The sequence below is a fragment of the Syngnathus floridae genome, chromosome 19, assembly GCF_059516105.1.
Source record: "Syngnathus floridae isolate MCC-2025c chromosome 19, RoL_Sflo_1.0, whole genome shotgun sequence".
NCBI classification, from domain to species: domain Eukaryota; kingdom Metazoa; phylum Chordata; class Actinopteri; order Syngnathiformes; family Syngnathidae; genus Syngnathus; species Syngnathus floridae.
Genome location: NC_142431.1, coordinates 2,149,462 through 2,166,997, shown reverse-complemented (window position 1 = coordinate 2,166,997; position 17,536 = coordinate 2,149,462). Strand labels below are relative to the sequence as shown.

Here is a 17,536-nt window from a genome sequence, read left to right as displayed (position 1 = left end):
AATAAAACAAGATGGAAACAAGATGTTTGAGCACACTTGCTGTTTCTTAATGAGAGCTCCAAACTGAATGAATCGCCCACACGATCTCATCTTGCTTGCACTAACCCACCCACCTTCACTTGTGTGTGTGGGTCCAGCGCCGTCTAGCGTTGACAAGCGTCCCTACACTTGCTTCAGGAGCTCCCAGCTGGTGTTGACGTCAAAGTTGCTTTTTTTTCCCTTCTTCACCATCCACTGGGGAAAGAGAACAGAATGTAATGAATATGGATCTAAAAGGGTGTGTTATTATGGTGACTACAATATGCGTAAGAGCGCGCGTGTGTGTGCGCAAACTAGTGCAAACGAGGTGAGAGGAGGTAATCCCCCACCATGTGAGTGGGCGGAGATGACTTAAACGGTGCAGGCCATATAAAAGGAGGGCGCGCGCACGTCGGGAGAGTTCCGTTCCAAATGTGTGGAGGCGACTGACGGCTGCCTTGGATCTTGGATCCGTCTAGTCCGTTCCTCGGCGCGCACCATGCACGACTCCGGCGGGGTGCAGCTGGCGCGAGCTCTGAGGCACGCCGCCCTCTTTCTGCTGCTGGTGCCTCGTTTTTTAGCCGCGGCCGTGACACTGTGGCTCTTGGACTTCTTGTGCATTCGCCGCAAGGTGCTACTCCAGATGGGCGCGCGGCCGCACAGCGCCGACGACCCGCCGTTGTGCGTGTCCGACTCCAACCGCATGTTCACGCTGGAGTCGCTGCGAGCCGTGTGGTACGGCCAGAAGCTGGACCTGCTCAAGTCGGCGCGGCTGGGACGCGCGGCGCCCAACACGGAGGTGGTGTTGGTGCCCGAGCGGCGCCCGGTGCGCATCCTGGACTGCGTGCGCGGCACTCGGCCGCTGGTGCTTAACTTCGGCAGCTGCTCCTGACCGCCCTTCATGACGCGCCTGGCCGCCTTCCAGCGCGTCGTTAGCCAATACGGCGATATCGCCGATTTCGTGGTGGTCTACATTGAGGAGGCGCACCCGGCTGACGGCTGGGTGAGCTCGGACGCCCCCTACCAGATCCTCAAACACCGCTGCCTAGAGGACCGGCTGAGCGCCGCGCGCCTGATGCTGGCACGGGTGCCCGGCAGCAGCGTGGTGGTGGACAACATGGACAACTCGTCCAACGCCGCCTACGGAGCCTACTTCGAGAGACTCTACATCGTGCGTGACCAGAGGGTGGTCTACCAGGGTGGCCGGGGCCCGGAGGGCTACCGGATCTCGGAGCTCAGGAAGTGGCTGGAACAGTACCGGAGGGACATGAGTGCGTGTCCGGTGCTGCAAGCCTAACCCAGGAGCAGCCTTGTTTATGTTCTTTTCTTTTTTTAAAACTTTTTGTTTGCCTGCACACACATACGGAGTGTTTTCATATACGTCTCGATGTGTGTGATTACTCCTTGAAATCAGGGGTTCTCAAACAATTTGGGTGCGGGGGACCCCCCCAATAAACTGCCATGCGTATCCCTCAAGGAACAACCATTACAACTGCTGCAATTTTGAAAAGATGGACCAACCCATCACTTGGGCCAATTTGACCCAACTAACGTGCATTTAAAAAAAAAAAGTTTTCATACAATTATTCAAAGAAAACAGATTATCGTGACAGGACCATTCTGCATAAATGGTATTTTTCAAAGTAGTTTAAAAACGATCCAAAAGTCACATTTTAAAAAATGAATTTCCCAGTACAAAATTCTTATGCAACCCTAATACCCCTACTATTCTCTGAAGGAAGCCTTTACTGGCTGAGAAAATAGAACTGTTGTTGAATAAAAAAAATGCTTTTTTGTTCTACAAATAAATGACATTCTTGTGGAATACGCAAATTCCCAAAGAAGACAAGTTCTGTTATCCAGAAAAGTCCGGTTTCGAGTGTTACGTCACTATCAAAACACTTCATTAGCCCCAAGCCTAGGAAGGGAGTAATGGGTTTACTATGTTTTTTTTTTATACTGTCACTAGTTGTTTGATACAGAATTTTTTTTCTTGGATTCCAACTTATTTTGCAGTCCCTTCAAGCTACAGCTGGCAGACCACCGGAGGGTCCAGGAACCCCAGTTTGAGAACCTATAAACGCCTATTACAGATTGATTGGGTTCCAGGTGGCACGCTGGGGTGTCTGCGTGAAGTTCAGTTCTTCAACGGCCCAGCCACAGAACCGACACTGATGTTTGTGACACCCCAGTGGGCAGGCGGGTGTGCGGCTGCCCCCGTGGGCACCGGGGATGACGATGGTGCAATATGACGTGATGTCACGCCGATGTGTAATTAACCTATTTTTTGTATAAAATAAATAAGTGACAATATCATTTTCTTGCCTACCTCATTCATGATACCTAATTGAAGGCGCCTGCATTAAAACATGGATGACCGATTGTGTAGGATATTTGTCGAACATTTCCAAGATGCAAACAAAATGCAATGCACACCACGGATCATGTGACGCATGCACGGATGGAGGATTAGGGATTACCGAGCTCTGATTCGCACTGGTCCCGAGAGGTTCACTTTTCAAACGCCCTCGCCTCCATCCTGGATAATTCTCAGATGCCCTGTTGTCACTTTTGTCTTGTCAGGGCTGAGCAAGGAACACACAAAAAAAAAAAACAGCAGACACAAAAATCAGATGATTGGTAATATCTGGCTGACCAAAGAGCAAACAGATTTGATAAGCGAGATCGTTGCAGTTGTTTACGGTGATATTTAAAGCGCCGCTAATTTATATCGACTCGGTTTCGCTTCAATGGTGTTAAGTGAAAAGTAGACTCAATCGGTTTCGGGTAAAAAAAAAAAAATTGTCAATTCAGGTTTGTGCTCAGAATGTAAATAAACGCACAATTCCAGATGCAAGCAGTTCAATGCACACAATTCAAAGTCTATTTTTAAAGATCACTATTTCGGGTTGACCTTTGAAGTGTTGAGGGGCGCTCCGCTCAGTAACCTGTTGTAAGTTCACCCTGAGTGTGTTTGGACTTGTTTATAAAAAAAAAAATAGTTCCATAAATCCATAAACATGGGTGGAAAATTAACAAAATGCTTGTGAAAGCGAGGGTAAACAAAAGACTGAAGGTTGCTGTTTAATTAGTTTTCGGGCAACTGCATAAAGGGAGGAAAAAAAAAAGACATTGTGTGACATTGATGGGAAAGTGTAATTTTGTATGAATAGTTCACATGCTGGTTTAAAAATATATAAACAATGTTGCGTGTGTTTCACATGATTAGTGTGTCCGCTGGAAATAGATAAGATAAAAGTTTGGACACACATGACGACTTTCACAAGATACTTGAAAGAACAATCTTGTGTGTTTGCAAAACAACAAAAGATATTTGTGTCAGCATATTCTTCAAAATACATTTTGACTGAATTTGCGCAGCTATTATTTCAACCCAAGCGGCTAAAAGTGGAGCAGAAAAGTTTGTGCCATGCAACGATTTTATTTCCGAAGCAAAATGTGCCTCGGGTCATGATGACCCATGACCGCTTCTGTTGTATGAAATGAACAAATGTAACCTGAGGGGGGGTTAATTCATAATAAATGGGAAATAATGCTGTGCGTGTGCACATAATGTATAAAATGATAAAGTGAGTCATACGGCGTGTAGAAACATCATATTAAAAAAATAAAAATAAAAAAAAGGGGCTCAGATGCTGCCGTGACAATTCTCCACAGCGGCAAATTACGAGTTTATAACCTCTTGACTCCAAACTTCAAACACGACCAAAATAAAGTGAAAACTGGATGAAACATTCACGGCTCTATGCGGGCGTGAGAAAAGGAGGTGCAAATTGCACGGATCACCTCAGCGTGGCATCTGTGTCCCGGTTGCCATGGCGACCTGGTTGCCATGAGATCCATTTTATCTGGAGAGTTGTGTCAGCTGCTGGTGCAGATGTCACCGGGCACGGCTTCTCAATAACAACACTGTGGAAAGCAAACAGTGGATGGGCAGAAGAAATTGAATTTGGAAAAAGAAAAATTAAGCATTTAGGGTACCGCTTTTTTGTTTTTTTTCTGGAGAGCCAAGTGGCACTCATGAATGGAACCAGATGACTCAGGTTGGCTGCATCCTCCTCCACATGACGCAAGTCTGAGCTCGGCCGTGCATCCACTCACTTTCCACTTCGATACGTTGATGTTTCTTCGTTTGCCTTGCCATCGCTTACGGGTACCACGACCGGTTGTCGTTCAAAGACGCTCAGTGGCAGGATCTATTTGCAGGAAGCATTTAAAAAAAAAAAAATCTCATTAGAAACATTGTTCAAGTTGATCTATCTGACTATTTCCAGGCCCCACAAAGACTTTTTGCAACTTTGTTGCCTTTTGGAATGTCCAAGGCAGGCAGACAGCAACGTTGATTAACGACACCAGAGCCGAGTCGTCCAACAACTTCTTTAGAACGTAAAACTACTACAAAGAAATGATGTCGGATGAGTGATTATAATTGGAAGTTATCCGTGCGAGAGGTCCTGCTAAGAGCTTCTGTCTTTGGCCAGCACGTTGACATTTTCCTCTCTTCTAAATATCGTTTGGAGACTTCTTTCTCCAAACTCCGGTGGTTTTAAAGCCACGTTCTCAATCATAAATGACTTGCGTCCCCACTTGGTGCCGGATAAAAGACGTTTAACTGTATTTTTTTCCGGCGTTGTCGATGGAGTGTGTTTTCGGATTGCCATGTGCTCTACAGACTGTTAAAATATGAAAAATTGGAGGTATGTAAAAGTGGTTAACCTCCAAAGTGAAAGCAGAAAAAAAAAAAATCCCGCCAACACACATCAGGAAGACTCGGATTGTATCAGATCGGGAGCGAGTTCTATTCTGGCCAATAATAAAAAAAAAATTCTGGTCTGTGCTAACCCCAACAAGAAAACTAAGTGCAGTACGAAAAGGGCTCAAAACGAGTCTCCCCAAAATCACCCATCCCATTTTGGACCAGAAATTGGATACTGGGAGAGAACAGTCGGATTGCGTGACTATTGACGGAGCGTAACAGGACAATTTGATCAAGGCTGTTATCTCATTGGAAGTGATGGCTTAGGTTCAGTTGCTTGAAGAAAAAAAAAAAAAAAAAATCAATACGATGCCAGAGTTGCATTAACGCGGCTTGACCTCAAAGTTGGCCGCTGTTCTCCAATTAGAGAAAGACGCTCCTGTTTTTGTGCTGACCACGTGGAGGCTAAGAGTGTGACCTTTTATAGACACCACTCGGGATAAATGAGCCGCATTCCTGCTCTATTTTGGTTTGTTTTTTTGTCGATACACCCGACTCGCTTATTTTCGCACAGTAAGAAAGGACACAAAACGCTATTGTGGATCGACTAAAGGGATTCGTCGTTTGGATTTACATATTTGTAAAGCCTCCTTTTATGTTGAGTCAAGTTATCTTGTGTTCATATTGTTCAGATATAAATATTTATTGCTGCTTAAGAGATTGCTTGAGGAAGAGAAATGTCAAATATGCTCATTGCTGATGTATTGGTCACACACATGCTCGCACACAAAAACACGAGATTCAGTTATTTTGGATGAATTTCAATCTTTCTGTTATGCCGTGGTTCAAATTAAACTATTTTAAATGTAAAAAAAAGTTTGCTAAAAATGAGAACAAATAATTTTTCTAAATTTGATTTTTTTCTAATTTATGTAGATATATTTAAAAAAAACTAAGCTAAGTTTTTTAAAATTCACAAAACACTATTTGGGGAAAAATGAAAAATAATTCCTTGAAAACACCAAATTGAAGCAAATATTCGGAAGCAATTTTTGACGATGATTTTTCATTTCTATTGCCTAAAACTGAATTCTCACTGTAATCTCCTGAAACACACCAAGGGTGGGGGCGCCTTTCATACAGGTCAAAGCGAGGACATCAGGATGGAACACACACACACATTGCTCACGCAAAAGGTCATCTGCGGGACATTGCGCTTTACGCTCATCTGAGTCATCCCACCCCCCTCGCCCTTTATCCCCGCCTGTCAATCTGCTCTACTTCATATCCCTCAAGTGTATCTCAGCTCCAGACAGTCAGGTGAGGTTGAGTCGTCTCCACCGCGTCACCTCCACCTTTGTCACTTGTGTGTGTGTGAGATGTAACTACTCTATAGAGACGTGCAAGTGTGTGTGTGTGTCTCCCCGGGTGCTCTAAATATGCTCGTGTTCCAGACGGTGGAGTCCGAGGAGCATTGTGGATGAAGCCAGCCTCCGACCTACTCATTATCGCTGAAGAGGGCCCCCGCTGCTTGATGTCCTCAATGTATTTACACGCACACTCGCCATAAATGGGTCGCCACATTTTCTTCCTCTGCCTGACTTCGAACATGAACAGCTAAAGAAAAAAAAAAAATGGAGTAAACATTACATTACCTGGCCTTACTTGACTTGCATGGAGTCACGGAATGTTCCATCTGCTCACTCAGGAGCCATTGGAGGTGAACACCTGAAAGATCCTCTTACGTCTTAGTGCCAGTGGGAACTTAAAAGACAAAAACAAACATTTTCAGCACGGCGGTAAATAATGGTGGCAGTTCTGCGGCGCTGTGTGTGTTTACAGTACATGAAGTCAGCATACTGCTATTTCCAAGCGGTCTTGAATGGATCATCTTCTCTGAGCACTCGCAGGCCGCTTTCAAGGGAATTGCCGTTTTATTTCCTTTGACAGTTCCCAGATAAAGCATGTCAAAGAAAATGTTTCGGCCTTCACAACATGATACAGCACGTCTGAGAAAGTTCCAGAATCCAGCGGTTGGCATGGAGGTTACCTGAGGGCACAGCCGCTGCATCGTGCCAGCGCCTAAGGAAAAAAAAAAAAAGATGCTGCCCGATAAATTGAATCGCATCGGCACGAATGGTAGCACCAGCTTTTATCTTTTCATCCGGTCACGGGGCTGGTCTTCCCCCTGCCATCAATGGGGGACGATTCATGAGCAGCACAAATGAGGTTTTGAGGGCAAGGAAAGTGTTTTGAAAAATGAGAAGAAAATAGCAGTGTCACATATTTCCAACAAATTGTGCAAGCAATAAGTAAACCTGCTTAACACTTGCTTGTACAAACAGAGCTGCCTGTCACCGTTGAGGACTGTTTACAAAAGGAGAAAAATAAATGATGTCAGCATGGCCTTGCTAGACAACGTTTCGATTCTTCGCTTCCATCAAAAAAAAAAAATCTTTTGAGTGGAGGACCATTAGATTCAGACTGATGAGTCACACTTTCAATGCTGTCCCCCACACCTTAGCCACCAAGCATACTTGAAAATGTATAATGCAAGGTAAAGTACCACATTGATGGAAGCCTTTTTTATTCCCCTTAGAAATTTCAAAACTTTCGATTTTTTTGGAGCCTTGTTTCCATAGCGATAGGTTCTGACATATTCGGTCGTGACCAGCGTGAAGGGGAGGGGGAGTCAAAAGGAGGGCTGTGAGAGAAAAGCTTGATCCGAAACATAATACGCCAAATTTAAAGTTTAGCGCTTTTGTCTGCAGGCGACGACCATGAACGCAAGTGACCTTTTGTTGAAAGATGCGAGCGCGGCGACTGACATATTTGATCCTCAATGACGAACAATGTGTTCATAATCAAGCGAAAATCGGATTAACCACGCAAGATTTACGCTATTAAGACCATCAATAGTTTTGCCTTAGGGACTATTAATGGGTGTGCCAACATTGCTTGTTCACGCATGAATGAAACACGGAGAACCCAAACGACCTTGGAGGAGTCAATTTGGAGACTGTGAATGGCTGAGGGCAAGCAGCACGCTGCAACTCCTTCAAATGGTGTCAAGGACAAAGATCAAATGGAGACTAGATCTCATTAGTAACGTTCAGTCGGGGGACTTTTCCTGCCTGGTGGTAAAAGATGACATGAGATCACATTCGAAATTTAATTTTGTCCGAATGGATGAATGGAAAGTAGCAATGTGGTTGTTTGAAATGTACTTTGTCAACCTAACATTTAATTAGGTGACAATAGAGCATGCTGTCCAGAAGAGGGCAGCAAAGTACAATTTTCTTTTTTTTAAATGGTTAAAGGACATCCACTATTTCTGGATGGAAGCAACAATAAAAAATAAGACTTACAGATTGAGGGTTTTTTTAGGATGAAAATATAAAACTCACATGTTCTCTTTATTTGCTGTATATAGATAGATGTACATCACTTGGGAGGGAGGGGAGGGTTAAAGCACACGCACACACAAAAAGAAATCTTATTTTTTTTCAAGGATTTCAACATGTTGGAGACAAAAATAAACCGTTAAAAAACTGTTTTGCCACGATTTGACTATTTCTTCTGTACACATGGGAGAGTGTGGGGGGGGGATCTTTTGTACAAAATATGGACTCTAAACATTTATTTGTAACATAAAATAATAGTACATCATATGTACAAGCCATTTAGTATGAGACGTAAAAGACACTTGTAATAGTCATTCTGTGAGAACAAAAAAAAAGCTTATGTGGAACCGGGAGAGCCTCCAAAAAGGAGCCGTTATTAAAGCCTTTTTTCCAGAGAGGACAGCAACCAGACAATACTGATGACAGGCGACATATTTTTAATTCGCACATTCAGCTTAATGATTAAAGGTGTTGGTGGATGGGTGGGTGGGCAGGGGCGGGTGGGAACAAAACCAAGATTGTTCAAATGGGTGAGACGCGACGAGATCTCTTTACGAGTTTTTAAACGTTCAAGTGTAATCAGGAAGTGCTTCGTTCGTTCGAGTGGCTCCCGCACCTCTAACGAGACCCCCCCCGTTTATTCGGCAGGAGGTTGGGGGCGGCGGGCTTTTAAGCAAGGCGTGTGCTTTGGAGGACTTTTTTTAAAATTCCTACTTGATCAAATGTCCCCCGTCATAAAAAAGGCACTGCGAAAAAAGAAAGGCGCGTTTGAGCTCTTCTTAAAAAAAAATGAAAACAAACATACCTCCTGTGTGAAGCAGTGTCGTCCCTACCTGGGGGTCAATGAGCAAAGGAAGGGGTGGGGTGGGGGGGTGAGGGGTCACATCTGAGATGAAGCGAAGACTGTCAGGTAGATTCTGCCGCCCCGTTGCGGCGGCACCTCTCAGGAAATTGATGCTTAACAACCTGTCTCCCCTACAAAAATAAGAGGTTTTATTTTGACAGAACTTAACTCAGGAGATAAGTCGGCGTGGCCATCACCTTCAATATTTGGAAAACTATACTCAAAACTTGCCTCCACTTGAAGATTTTACACTGGGCACATCCTGACATTACTGTTTTGTTTTTGTTGTTGTCGTGAAAAGCACCTGACATCTAGAAAGAGACGGAACGCCTGAGAGCAATGACCACAAGGGGGCAGCACAGCACCCCAGATATAATAGTCAAGAGGAAGGGAGAACACAAAAGGAGGTGGTGATGGGTGACGACCCAGCGCCGCTTTGTCCGCTGCAGCTTGAGGTTGAAAAGGGGCAAGGGGGAGGGAGGGAGGGAGGGTGGCGGGGGGTTGAACGGATGCGTTGTGCCTGGCCAGGCCGAGAGATTGGTGGCCCGTTAGTGCCCGTCGTGCGTGGTCAACATCTCTTCTGCTCTCCGGTGAAGCTCCAGAGCCGTGACGGTGGAGATGTCCTTGGGCAGCTCGGATTTCCTCCGCATTAGCGGCCGCTCTCGTCGCTGGTCTTTCTGCAGCTGAACCGAGCGAGGACACACGGCGAGTGAAGATGTCTGCGCTGGCTTTTCCGGCTGTATATCAGCGGGCAAAGTCCAGACTGTCTGATGGAGCGCTGGTGCGCCAACGCCTTACCTGTGTGGCTTCCTCGGCTACTGTTTTCTTCAGCAGGCTGACGTCATCTAGCAGCGGCCCGTCCGTCTCCATGTCCGTTGGTCCGCTGGAGTTCACCGGCTCAGTGTACGTCAGAAACTATGGAAGATAAAATAACGGCCATTGTTAAAAGGCCTTCACGATTGGGCCGGCGTGATATTGTTGACTACCTGCGGATTGGACTTGGCGAGATTCTCAATCTTGAGCCAGGCTTCTTCTCGCTCCTTCCATTTGGCTTTCTCTCTGCGGACCGACAACAAAACGTAAATGACAAAAACTAACCATCACAAAAAAAAAAGAAGCAGCTGTCTTACTTGCTTTTCTCTGCCCTGAACTGCTGCGTACAGTCGTCAAACAGCTTTTGGTTCATCTCCATGAAAAGCTTGAGTGCATTATAGATCAAGCCATGGATGGTCCTGCAAGTGCAAAGCGCATGTGGTCACGAGGAACGTATCATTCTTTTGAAGCGGGTGAGGATGGCGAGGCTGACTTGTTCCAGTGCGTTTTGGAGTTGCGGTAGAGCGCGGGAAACATGATGGGCAGGATCTTGGCGGCGTTGTCGCTGATCAGGCTCATGATGTACTCGTTGTTCCAGTAGTAGAGCGCCCGTTCGGCCACCTGGAAGTGCGGGCTGGACACGCATTTGGCCAGCTGCCTGAAGAGCGGCTCCATGACTTTGACAAACTCGGACGGCTCAATAACGTCCAGGATCTCCTCCAGCTCGTTGAGGAACATCACCTCTTTGGGGCTGTGGGTCTTGGGCCAGTACTTCAATAAAGCCATGACGGTCTGCTCGGCACAGATGAGTCTTCGCGTTAGCGTTCGGACGGGCGTACTGTCGTCAACAAAAAAAATCAATCCCGACTCACCGGTTCCGTGAGCGTGCTGTCCTTCTCGAGGAACTGTACCACACAGTAGGCCAGCTAAACACGGGAACGAAGGGACAACCTTTAGTGCACCGACTTTTGATTCGGAAGTTGAAAAACGTTCGCTGAAGGTACCTGCGGGTGGTAAACGCTCAACGATTTCACTTTGTGTAACGGCAGCAGAACTTTCAGTAGGAATATCTTGTGTTCTTCTTTCAAGGGTAACGCAAATCCATTGATTATACTGGAAAGGTTGCGGAGAGAAGAATTGATTAATGTTACAGCAAAATCCCAAACGGGACGGCGTTCTGAATGATAACCAAATTCTTTTCTTACCTGCCTAATATTTCCAGTAGTTCAGCAATTCCATTATGATGCTCAGTCTCATAAATAAATCTGTAAAAAAAAAATAATAATAATTAAAAAAAGGAAACCAGCGTTTCAGTAAACACTGCGCACTCACCTATAAAATATGTTATTAATGTGTTTCCTAATGTACGCTCGCAGGCCCAGGAACTTCCCGTAGATGCGATGCAGGGTGGTCTTTAAAAAATCTCTTTCCCTGGGGTCTTCGCTGTCAAACAATTCGAGGAGCTGAACGCAGAGTGGCACCGTTTAATCAAACGCGAAGGGGGACAATCGAGGCTTAACGAGAGCGCACCTTACCTGCATTACATACTTCTGGTCAATGTATTTTTTGGCTACGTTGGGTTGAAAGTCGGTCGACTCTAAGAAGCGCAGGAAGAATTCGTAGACGAGCTGTTGAAGGGAAACGAGGGATTTAAACGGCAGCCGAGAGGCTGACCCCCGTCGAGGTGCCCGTCGTTGCTGAAACGCACCTGAAGGTGCGGCCACGCGGCCTCCAGCGTGGGCTCGTCTTCCTCTGGGTCGAACTCGGCGCCCGTCGGGTTGGACGACGGCGGCAAGGTCCTGAACATATTCACGGCGAACTGGGGACAAACGAGAAAGGAAAGCCACGTCACCATTTTTTTTTTTTTTTAAAGTGCAAAAGCTTGACACCATTTTAGGAAACGACCTGCCGCGTATAAAATCTCCGCGCCACACGTGTTTGTCCCGTCGGCGCTTTTGATGATGAAAGCCGCCGACGGGTTTCAAAGACGGACCGCGGAGGGGTTCATATTTATGATGATCGGTTCTGACGCACGGATGAAACGAAGCCGCGCAAAAACCGAGGAGGAGCCGGGAGGGCAAATTTGCACCTCGGTCGGGCAGCTGCGCGTCACGCGGCATTGAGGCCGCGCTTTGATTCACTTCAAAGGCGGCCATGCCGCTAATGCCAAACATGAGCACATCCGAGCGCGTGTCTAACGAAGCAACCTCGACCCGCCGAGATCCGAGAGAGCCCGCTTGAAGCCGTCAATACACATTACTGACCATGTGGACCACTTCGGGGTAGATGGGCTCGGTGATGACGTTGCGGTTGTGCGTGATGTACTCCACCATCTCGCTCAGCGCCGCCCGCTTCACCTCTTTCCATTTTAGGTCACTCAGCGGATCCGAGACAAAATCGAAGAGGACGCAGCACTGCCGCAGCTTCTGGATGAAAAGCTTCTCCTGCTCGGCCGGGGGAACATCTGCACAATGAGGGGAGAGGAGGAGACGTTTAAATCCAGTTTTCCTCATATTTTGATGTGTGCTCCTACACCTCGCGAGCGACAGCGCGCTCATCAAAATTCAACAAATCAATAATTTAGCGTGGATTAATTATGCAGCGGCTGAGCCACACCTGTCACAGCGTGGCGGCGGCCGCTACACCTTTTCATTTCCGAACGGTAACGCACTCGTGGCTTGGAAAAAGTACAGCAGAGCAAGTTCAAATACATTGAAGGCCTTTGGGAGTCAGCTCTAGGTCTTATTGTCGTGTTGGGGAATAATATTCAGTCTTTTGTTAGGGGAGGCTCCACATCAAGGCAGGTGTGGAGAGGTCCTGCAGCTCCTGTTGCACAACAGCACTTGGGTTCCTGCGAGCTTGAAATATTAAAAGCCGGCGGGCCGAGCCTTTCTCAACTGAGCGTGTGCAGAAAACCCCTAACTAGGTCATAAATAAAGTGTTTAGCGGAGAAAATAGCACGAGAATTGATACAGAATTTAGCGCAAGTCAGGGATGCCAAGTTTAGAACTCTAGCAACTTTCAGAAAAGTCACCGGACAACTACACAACTTGCAACACGGGCACAAACACAAACTTAGGTGCATTTCCTGCTCTCACCTCTAAAATGCAAGAGCGGCCAATTGGAGGCCGGCGCGTCCAGAACTGCTCCAGCGCATCCCGACATGAAGGAGGTGCGGCGGGACAGCGGAGGGAGGCGGGCCCCGGTGCTAGCAAGGTGCGGAGCCGGCTTCCATTTTAGTATAAACGCCGCGAGCAGAAAATGAAGCTAGAGGGAAGCCGCGAGCCCCCCACCCACCTCCCTGCGTTCGGACGCCCCGATTGGACGGCAGCATTCACGTGGGCCGGCTGTGGGGGATACATAAACATTGAGGGAGGGCTTGGCGAGGGGGGGGGGGGCGGGAAATGGTGGAACTGAAGTAGAACAAGCGGCGACATTTTTTTTTTTTCAATGCAAACTGGAAGCCCGCCATCAGTTGCTGGAATGTAAACAGAGTAGTCAAGTTGTTCGACACCTAAGAATCACAAATTAAAACGAGAGAGCGGACCTCCTTTAATGTTGCACGCTCACACTTTGAATCAGCCAACGTTTGGGGAAAAAAAAAAAAAAAAACATTTATAATATGGGTGGCAATTCGTGCACCATGATGGCATCGCTCAAATTCAAACGGCGACAAACTCAAAAGGAGCGCCGAGCCTGCCGTCTGCTTTCAGGTGACACGGCTTGTCATACAAACGCTATTTCTGGTCTTCTGCCGCGCATGCACATGACAGATGGCTGTCTCCGAGCCCCAGCAGGAGCCCAGGTGGATGTGACACAAACGGCAAGGCAGGAAGCGTCGACATCAGCCACACAGGATATGCGAGCGTGAGACCACGCCGACTTAACCCAAACCAATTCTTTTCGATCAAACCGTTCATTGTCAATTGGAGAAATATTATGCAATATGATTCAAATCCGCACACGCCTGAGGCCAGATTCCAATCCAGAACTTCTCGAACGAGACACACATGGCAATCACATTTTCCCACAATTAGTCCTCGTCAAGCTATGTCAACAATAAAACAGCTCCACGCAGACGGGCATAAAAGACCTCTTTCTTATGTTTTGCAATCATGAGATGTAACGCAACAGCATGAACATAGATTCACCGACGGTGGGACGACTCAGCTGAGTGCTTCATATTAAAAAAAAAAAAAAAAAAAGTCAGCTGATCTTCCCCGCCTTGCCTCTATATCAGCGTGTCATGGCCTTTTGTTGCAAGCGCTGGAGGCGACAGTCTATTTGCAGAGAGACACCCACTGACGTGCTGAGAGCAAAAAGCTCTCCCAAACAGAAGCCCAGTGTCATTTTGACCCCCCTTCAGTCTCTTCCCGGGTTTAAAAAAAAAAAATGGCCTTACTTCTCTGTGTGGCAAATCACATTTACTCCGTATAGACCCAATCTGGGCAACTATTTCCTCAAATCCGACTTTGATTTAAACGCTGCTTCCAAGTCAAATGAAACCAGAACAAGTGTCAAAGCATTGTTGGTTCTATTTGTGAACGACAACAACTGGCCGTCAGATGGCACCCGTAACAACCTGCGAGCGCCTGTTTTTAAAAGGGAACACACACACACGACAAATGTTTTTTTATCTAGCCGGTCCGCGCCACACAGTCAACTATCCCTCCGTTTTACGATTTAAAATGTGGCTGCGCTAAAGTTGTGGGTGAAAATTGGGTTTTCATGGGAGGTGAGTGCCCGGGACAGGCTGTCTGACATGTGTTTCCATCGGGAGGCGGAGTACGTGCACGGAATGAAAACAGGTCAAGCGAGGACTTTGTTTGGGCAGGTCGGTGCCATAACATCTAGCAGCCCGCCGTGGGATAACGTTGCGGGGAGCGCTCGGCGGGGTGTGGGAAGTGAGGCGACTATCTCCTAAAATGGCAGAATGTCCAATTACCCAACAAAAACAAAAGCTTAGTGCGTAATCGCTGTTATTTTCAGTCTACATTTTTTTTTTTTATATTTGCTTGGCAGGATTTTAAGTAAAAAAAATTGCACGGGGAAACGTCACAAAAGCCGCCGGCGAGGCGCTTCTTCACGCGTTGCCAGGCAACAGCTGCAGTTCCAAACGTATGGTCCCGATGGGGAAGGTCAGAGGAAAAACTGCCTCGGAGCGGTCGTACATTCCTGCTTTTGCGTTATGTCAGTTTAACTGCTCTCTATAAAAAAAAAAACACCTCGGTGATATTCTCTGCACTCTTTATTCGCTATTTTGCTGGAATTCCGTGAGAACGAGGTTACCCGTGCGTACTCCGGCGAGGACCTGCCAAAAGATTTTTCAACCGCTCTGAGGAACCGAGTGACAGCGTCTGAAAGCCTCGCTTTATCTAACCCTAACATTGCGCAACACAAGGGCCTGCGGAATTAAAGCTTTATCTGGATTACCACTAAATATAGACGCTTGGAATAAATCCAGCGCAAAGTCAATGCTGTGTATGTTCCCCCCCCGCCCCGTGTTTGTTTCCGTGTGTCATCAGCTCAATATGAAAATGAGGGTGATGCGGATGTTGGAGCGAAAGTCCCACTGTACATCTCCATAACAAGCTTGCAGGGATTTAAAGATTTTGTTTTTTTTTTACACGCCGCAATTTAAACGTACAATGAGCGGACAGTAGTAGCAGGAGTAGATTAAATCGCAATTTAAGGCCGAGCTGTTTGATTGCATCAGTCGCGGAGAATCCCGGGTTATGTAAAGCTTCTGGGTGGCTTTCGATTTGGGCTTCAGAGTCCAAACATCAAGTACCTTTGAAAGCGGGCAGCTTCTGCAACTCCCGGTTGTTGCTCAAGCTAAAGCGAGAGGAGCTCTGCCGTTTGTCCTTCTTGACGGGCGTCTGGGAACCCGGCTGCTTGCCCTTGAGGAGCTGGGTGGTCGGCGGGACGCTGTTGCTGGTCTTCCTGTTGGAGCTCTGCTGAGAGGAAAAAAACTCGCTTAGAGAAACAGACAAAAGAAATATTGGTCGAGCGGTTGTTCATTTTCCACAATGCCAAAACAAATTTAGTCAGACAGCTAAATTGTTCACAGTAGGGTTTTTTTCCTTTATGCTGCGAGTCAATTTGAGCCTTTTGAACAAACAGGATAAAATACACCAAATAAAAAAAAACATGGCAGTAAAAGCCAAAAGAATGAAATAGTTTTGGAGATATAGACAGAAATGGCATACAAAGCATGTTCCACTCCTTTTAAAAACGAAAAAAAAAAAATCCTGGAAATGTGACATGTCTTTCGCTTCTAATTTACATACCGGGAGGTTTAAAAATACACATTTCCTCAGCAAAGTGCATCCAAGATACGTTGGGGTACAAAAGAAGCTTTGTTATCTGCAAATCTGGCCAGGCCAGCTGCGCACCATCAGACAGATGTGCCTCGTGCGGCAGGTTTCTCACAGCCGTAAACCCCCGCCTTCACCAAAGAGCCCCCCGCTTAGTTGCACACAGCGCTGACTTCAGCAACATGCAGCTGTGAAAGTGTGCGATTCACACAATCAGGGTGTGTGAGGGGGGGGGCGGGGATTGCATTCGTTTAGGATCATGCTTTCATCGTTGGTTCACAAGACGGCGGCGGTTCCGCTAGCACAGTACGTCCCGTTACGTTGCTGTGTCACAAGACAAACTCCTTGTAGATTGTACATTTTCGTTGGAGTGTGGGAGGGAGTGGTTAGGTCACAAAGTTGAACAATTATGAGACTTCAGCTCAGTGAGTCTACAAGCTGTGATTTCCTGGCTTCAAGTTTACAGTCAAGATAATTACACATTGTGTATTTTAAACAATTCAATGTTCAAGTTCTATGGGCCACCATCCAATGTGAAATCTAATATTGATGAAGAGACATTTTCTGGCCTTTCTTGTTCAAGGATTTAATACAACGGCGCAATACAAAGATCACTCATGATTGATTGATTTCATTTAAATCGTTAAAACATATTAATATTTAAAAACAAGGTTGGAAAGGGGGGGTTATGTTTTAATGTCCCTAACGTTTGTATGGTCCACAATTAAAAGAACGCGTTAGCTTCGAGAGCTAGCCCACCTCATGTTGTGAATTCTCCTGCCCTCCTCCACTTTTGCCCACTTTCCCAGATTTAGATGAATCCTGAAAAAAGAAAGAAAAACAATATAGGTGTGGGAAGGGGGGGGGGGGGGGGCAATTCAATCCTGCCCAACTGGCATGTTTAACAAGCAAGCTAACGGTACTTCAGCAAAACTGACCCATTTCAACCCGAGTGAGAGAAAACACGACAGAAATCAATCAGGGGCGTGTGAGTGGATTGAAATGATCCTATCCGACATTTAGAAACGGGCGTTTAGGTTAAATCTGGCAGATTGCGGATAGCTCCGAGCTAGTTGGCTTTAGCAATGATGAGGAGTGGTAGGGGGTGGTACACTGATAGCTTCATACCCGCTGGTTTTATTCTTTCATTCGCGTCCACGAGATTAAATCGTGAAAAATGGTCCAAAGGTTAAACTGGTATGAGTTCCCCCAGCAACTCACCTTGTCCTTTTTCGTTTTATTCGGCATTGTACAAACGTCGCCGCCCTTGCACCCCTCTCGGATCCTCCACTGGTAAAACCACAGCAACTCTCTGCCCGCTGCCAGTCGCTCAGTGTGAGGCGGTTCATTCCGTTCTCAGCATCTGATTGGCTCACGGTAGTCAGTTGACCCAATTACGCGGTTAATGGCGTCATGCCAATGG

At 46.5% G+C, this 17,536-nt stretch overlaps 2 protein-coding genes across 4 annotated transcripts; one reads left to right on the top strand and one right to left on the bottom strand.

Moving 5' to 3' along the window:
- The first annotated feature begins 430 nt into the window (after positions 1 to 430).
- Positions 431 to 2,334, top strand: LOC148381551 (thyroxine 5-deiodinase-like). The gene has a single exon (XM_088362108.1). It carries the CDS (start codon positions 518 to 520, stop codon positions 1,313 to 1,315), a length of 798 nt encoding a protein of 265 aa, XP_088218234.1. The 5' UTR covers positions 431 to 517; the 3' UTR covers positions 1,316 to 2,334.
- A 6,285-nt stretch (positions 2,335 to 8,619) lies between these two features.
- Positions 8,620 to 17,489, bottom strand: LOC148381550 (serine/threonine-protein phosphatase 2A 56 kDa regulatory subunit gamma isoform-like). 3 transcript variants are annotated; one of them, XR_015854395.1, is made up of 16 exons: positions 17,335 to 17,489; positions 16,873 to 16,935; positions 15,588 to 15,750; positions 12,061 to 12,260; positions 11,505 to 11,615; positions 11,332 to 11,424; positions 11,129 to 11,259; positions 11,002 to 11,061; positions 10,801 to 10,909; positions 10,669 to 10,722; positions 10,290 to 10,588; positions 10,114 to 10,215; positions 9,970 to 10,042; positions 9,782 to 9,898; positions 8,973 to 9,666; positions 8,620 to 8,885 (listed from the first exon to the last, which is right to left on the bottom strand). XR_015854395.1 is itself a non-coding variant. In XM_088362093.1 (15 exons), the coding sequence occupies exons 1-15, from the start codon at positions 17,359 to 17,361 to the stop codon at positions 9,532 to 9,534; spliced, it is 1,737 nt and encodes a 578-aa protein (XP_088218219.1). In that variant the 5' UTR covers positions 17,362 to 17,489; the 3' UTR covers positions 8,620 to 9,531. The 3 variants fall into 3 exon arrangements, 1 of the variants encoding a protein (XP_088218219.1); XR_015854394.1 differs by lacking the exon at positions 8,620 to 8,885 and having other exon boundaries at positions 8,996 to 9,114; positions 9,215 to 9,666; XM_088362093.1 differs by having other exon boundaries at positions 8,620 to 9,666.
- Between the last annotated feature and the right edge of the window lie 47 nt (positions 17,490 to 17,536).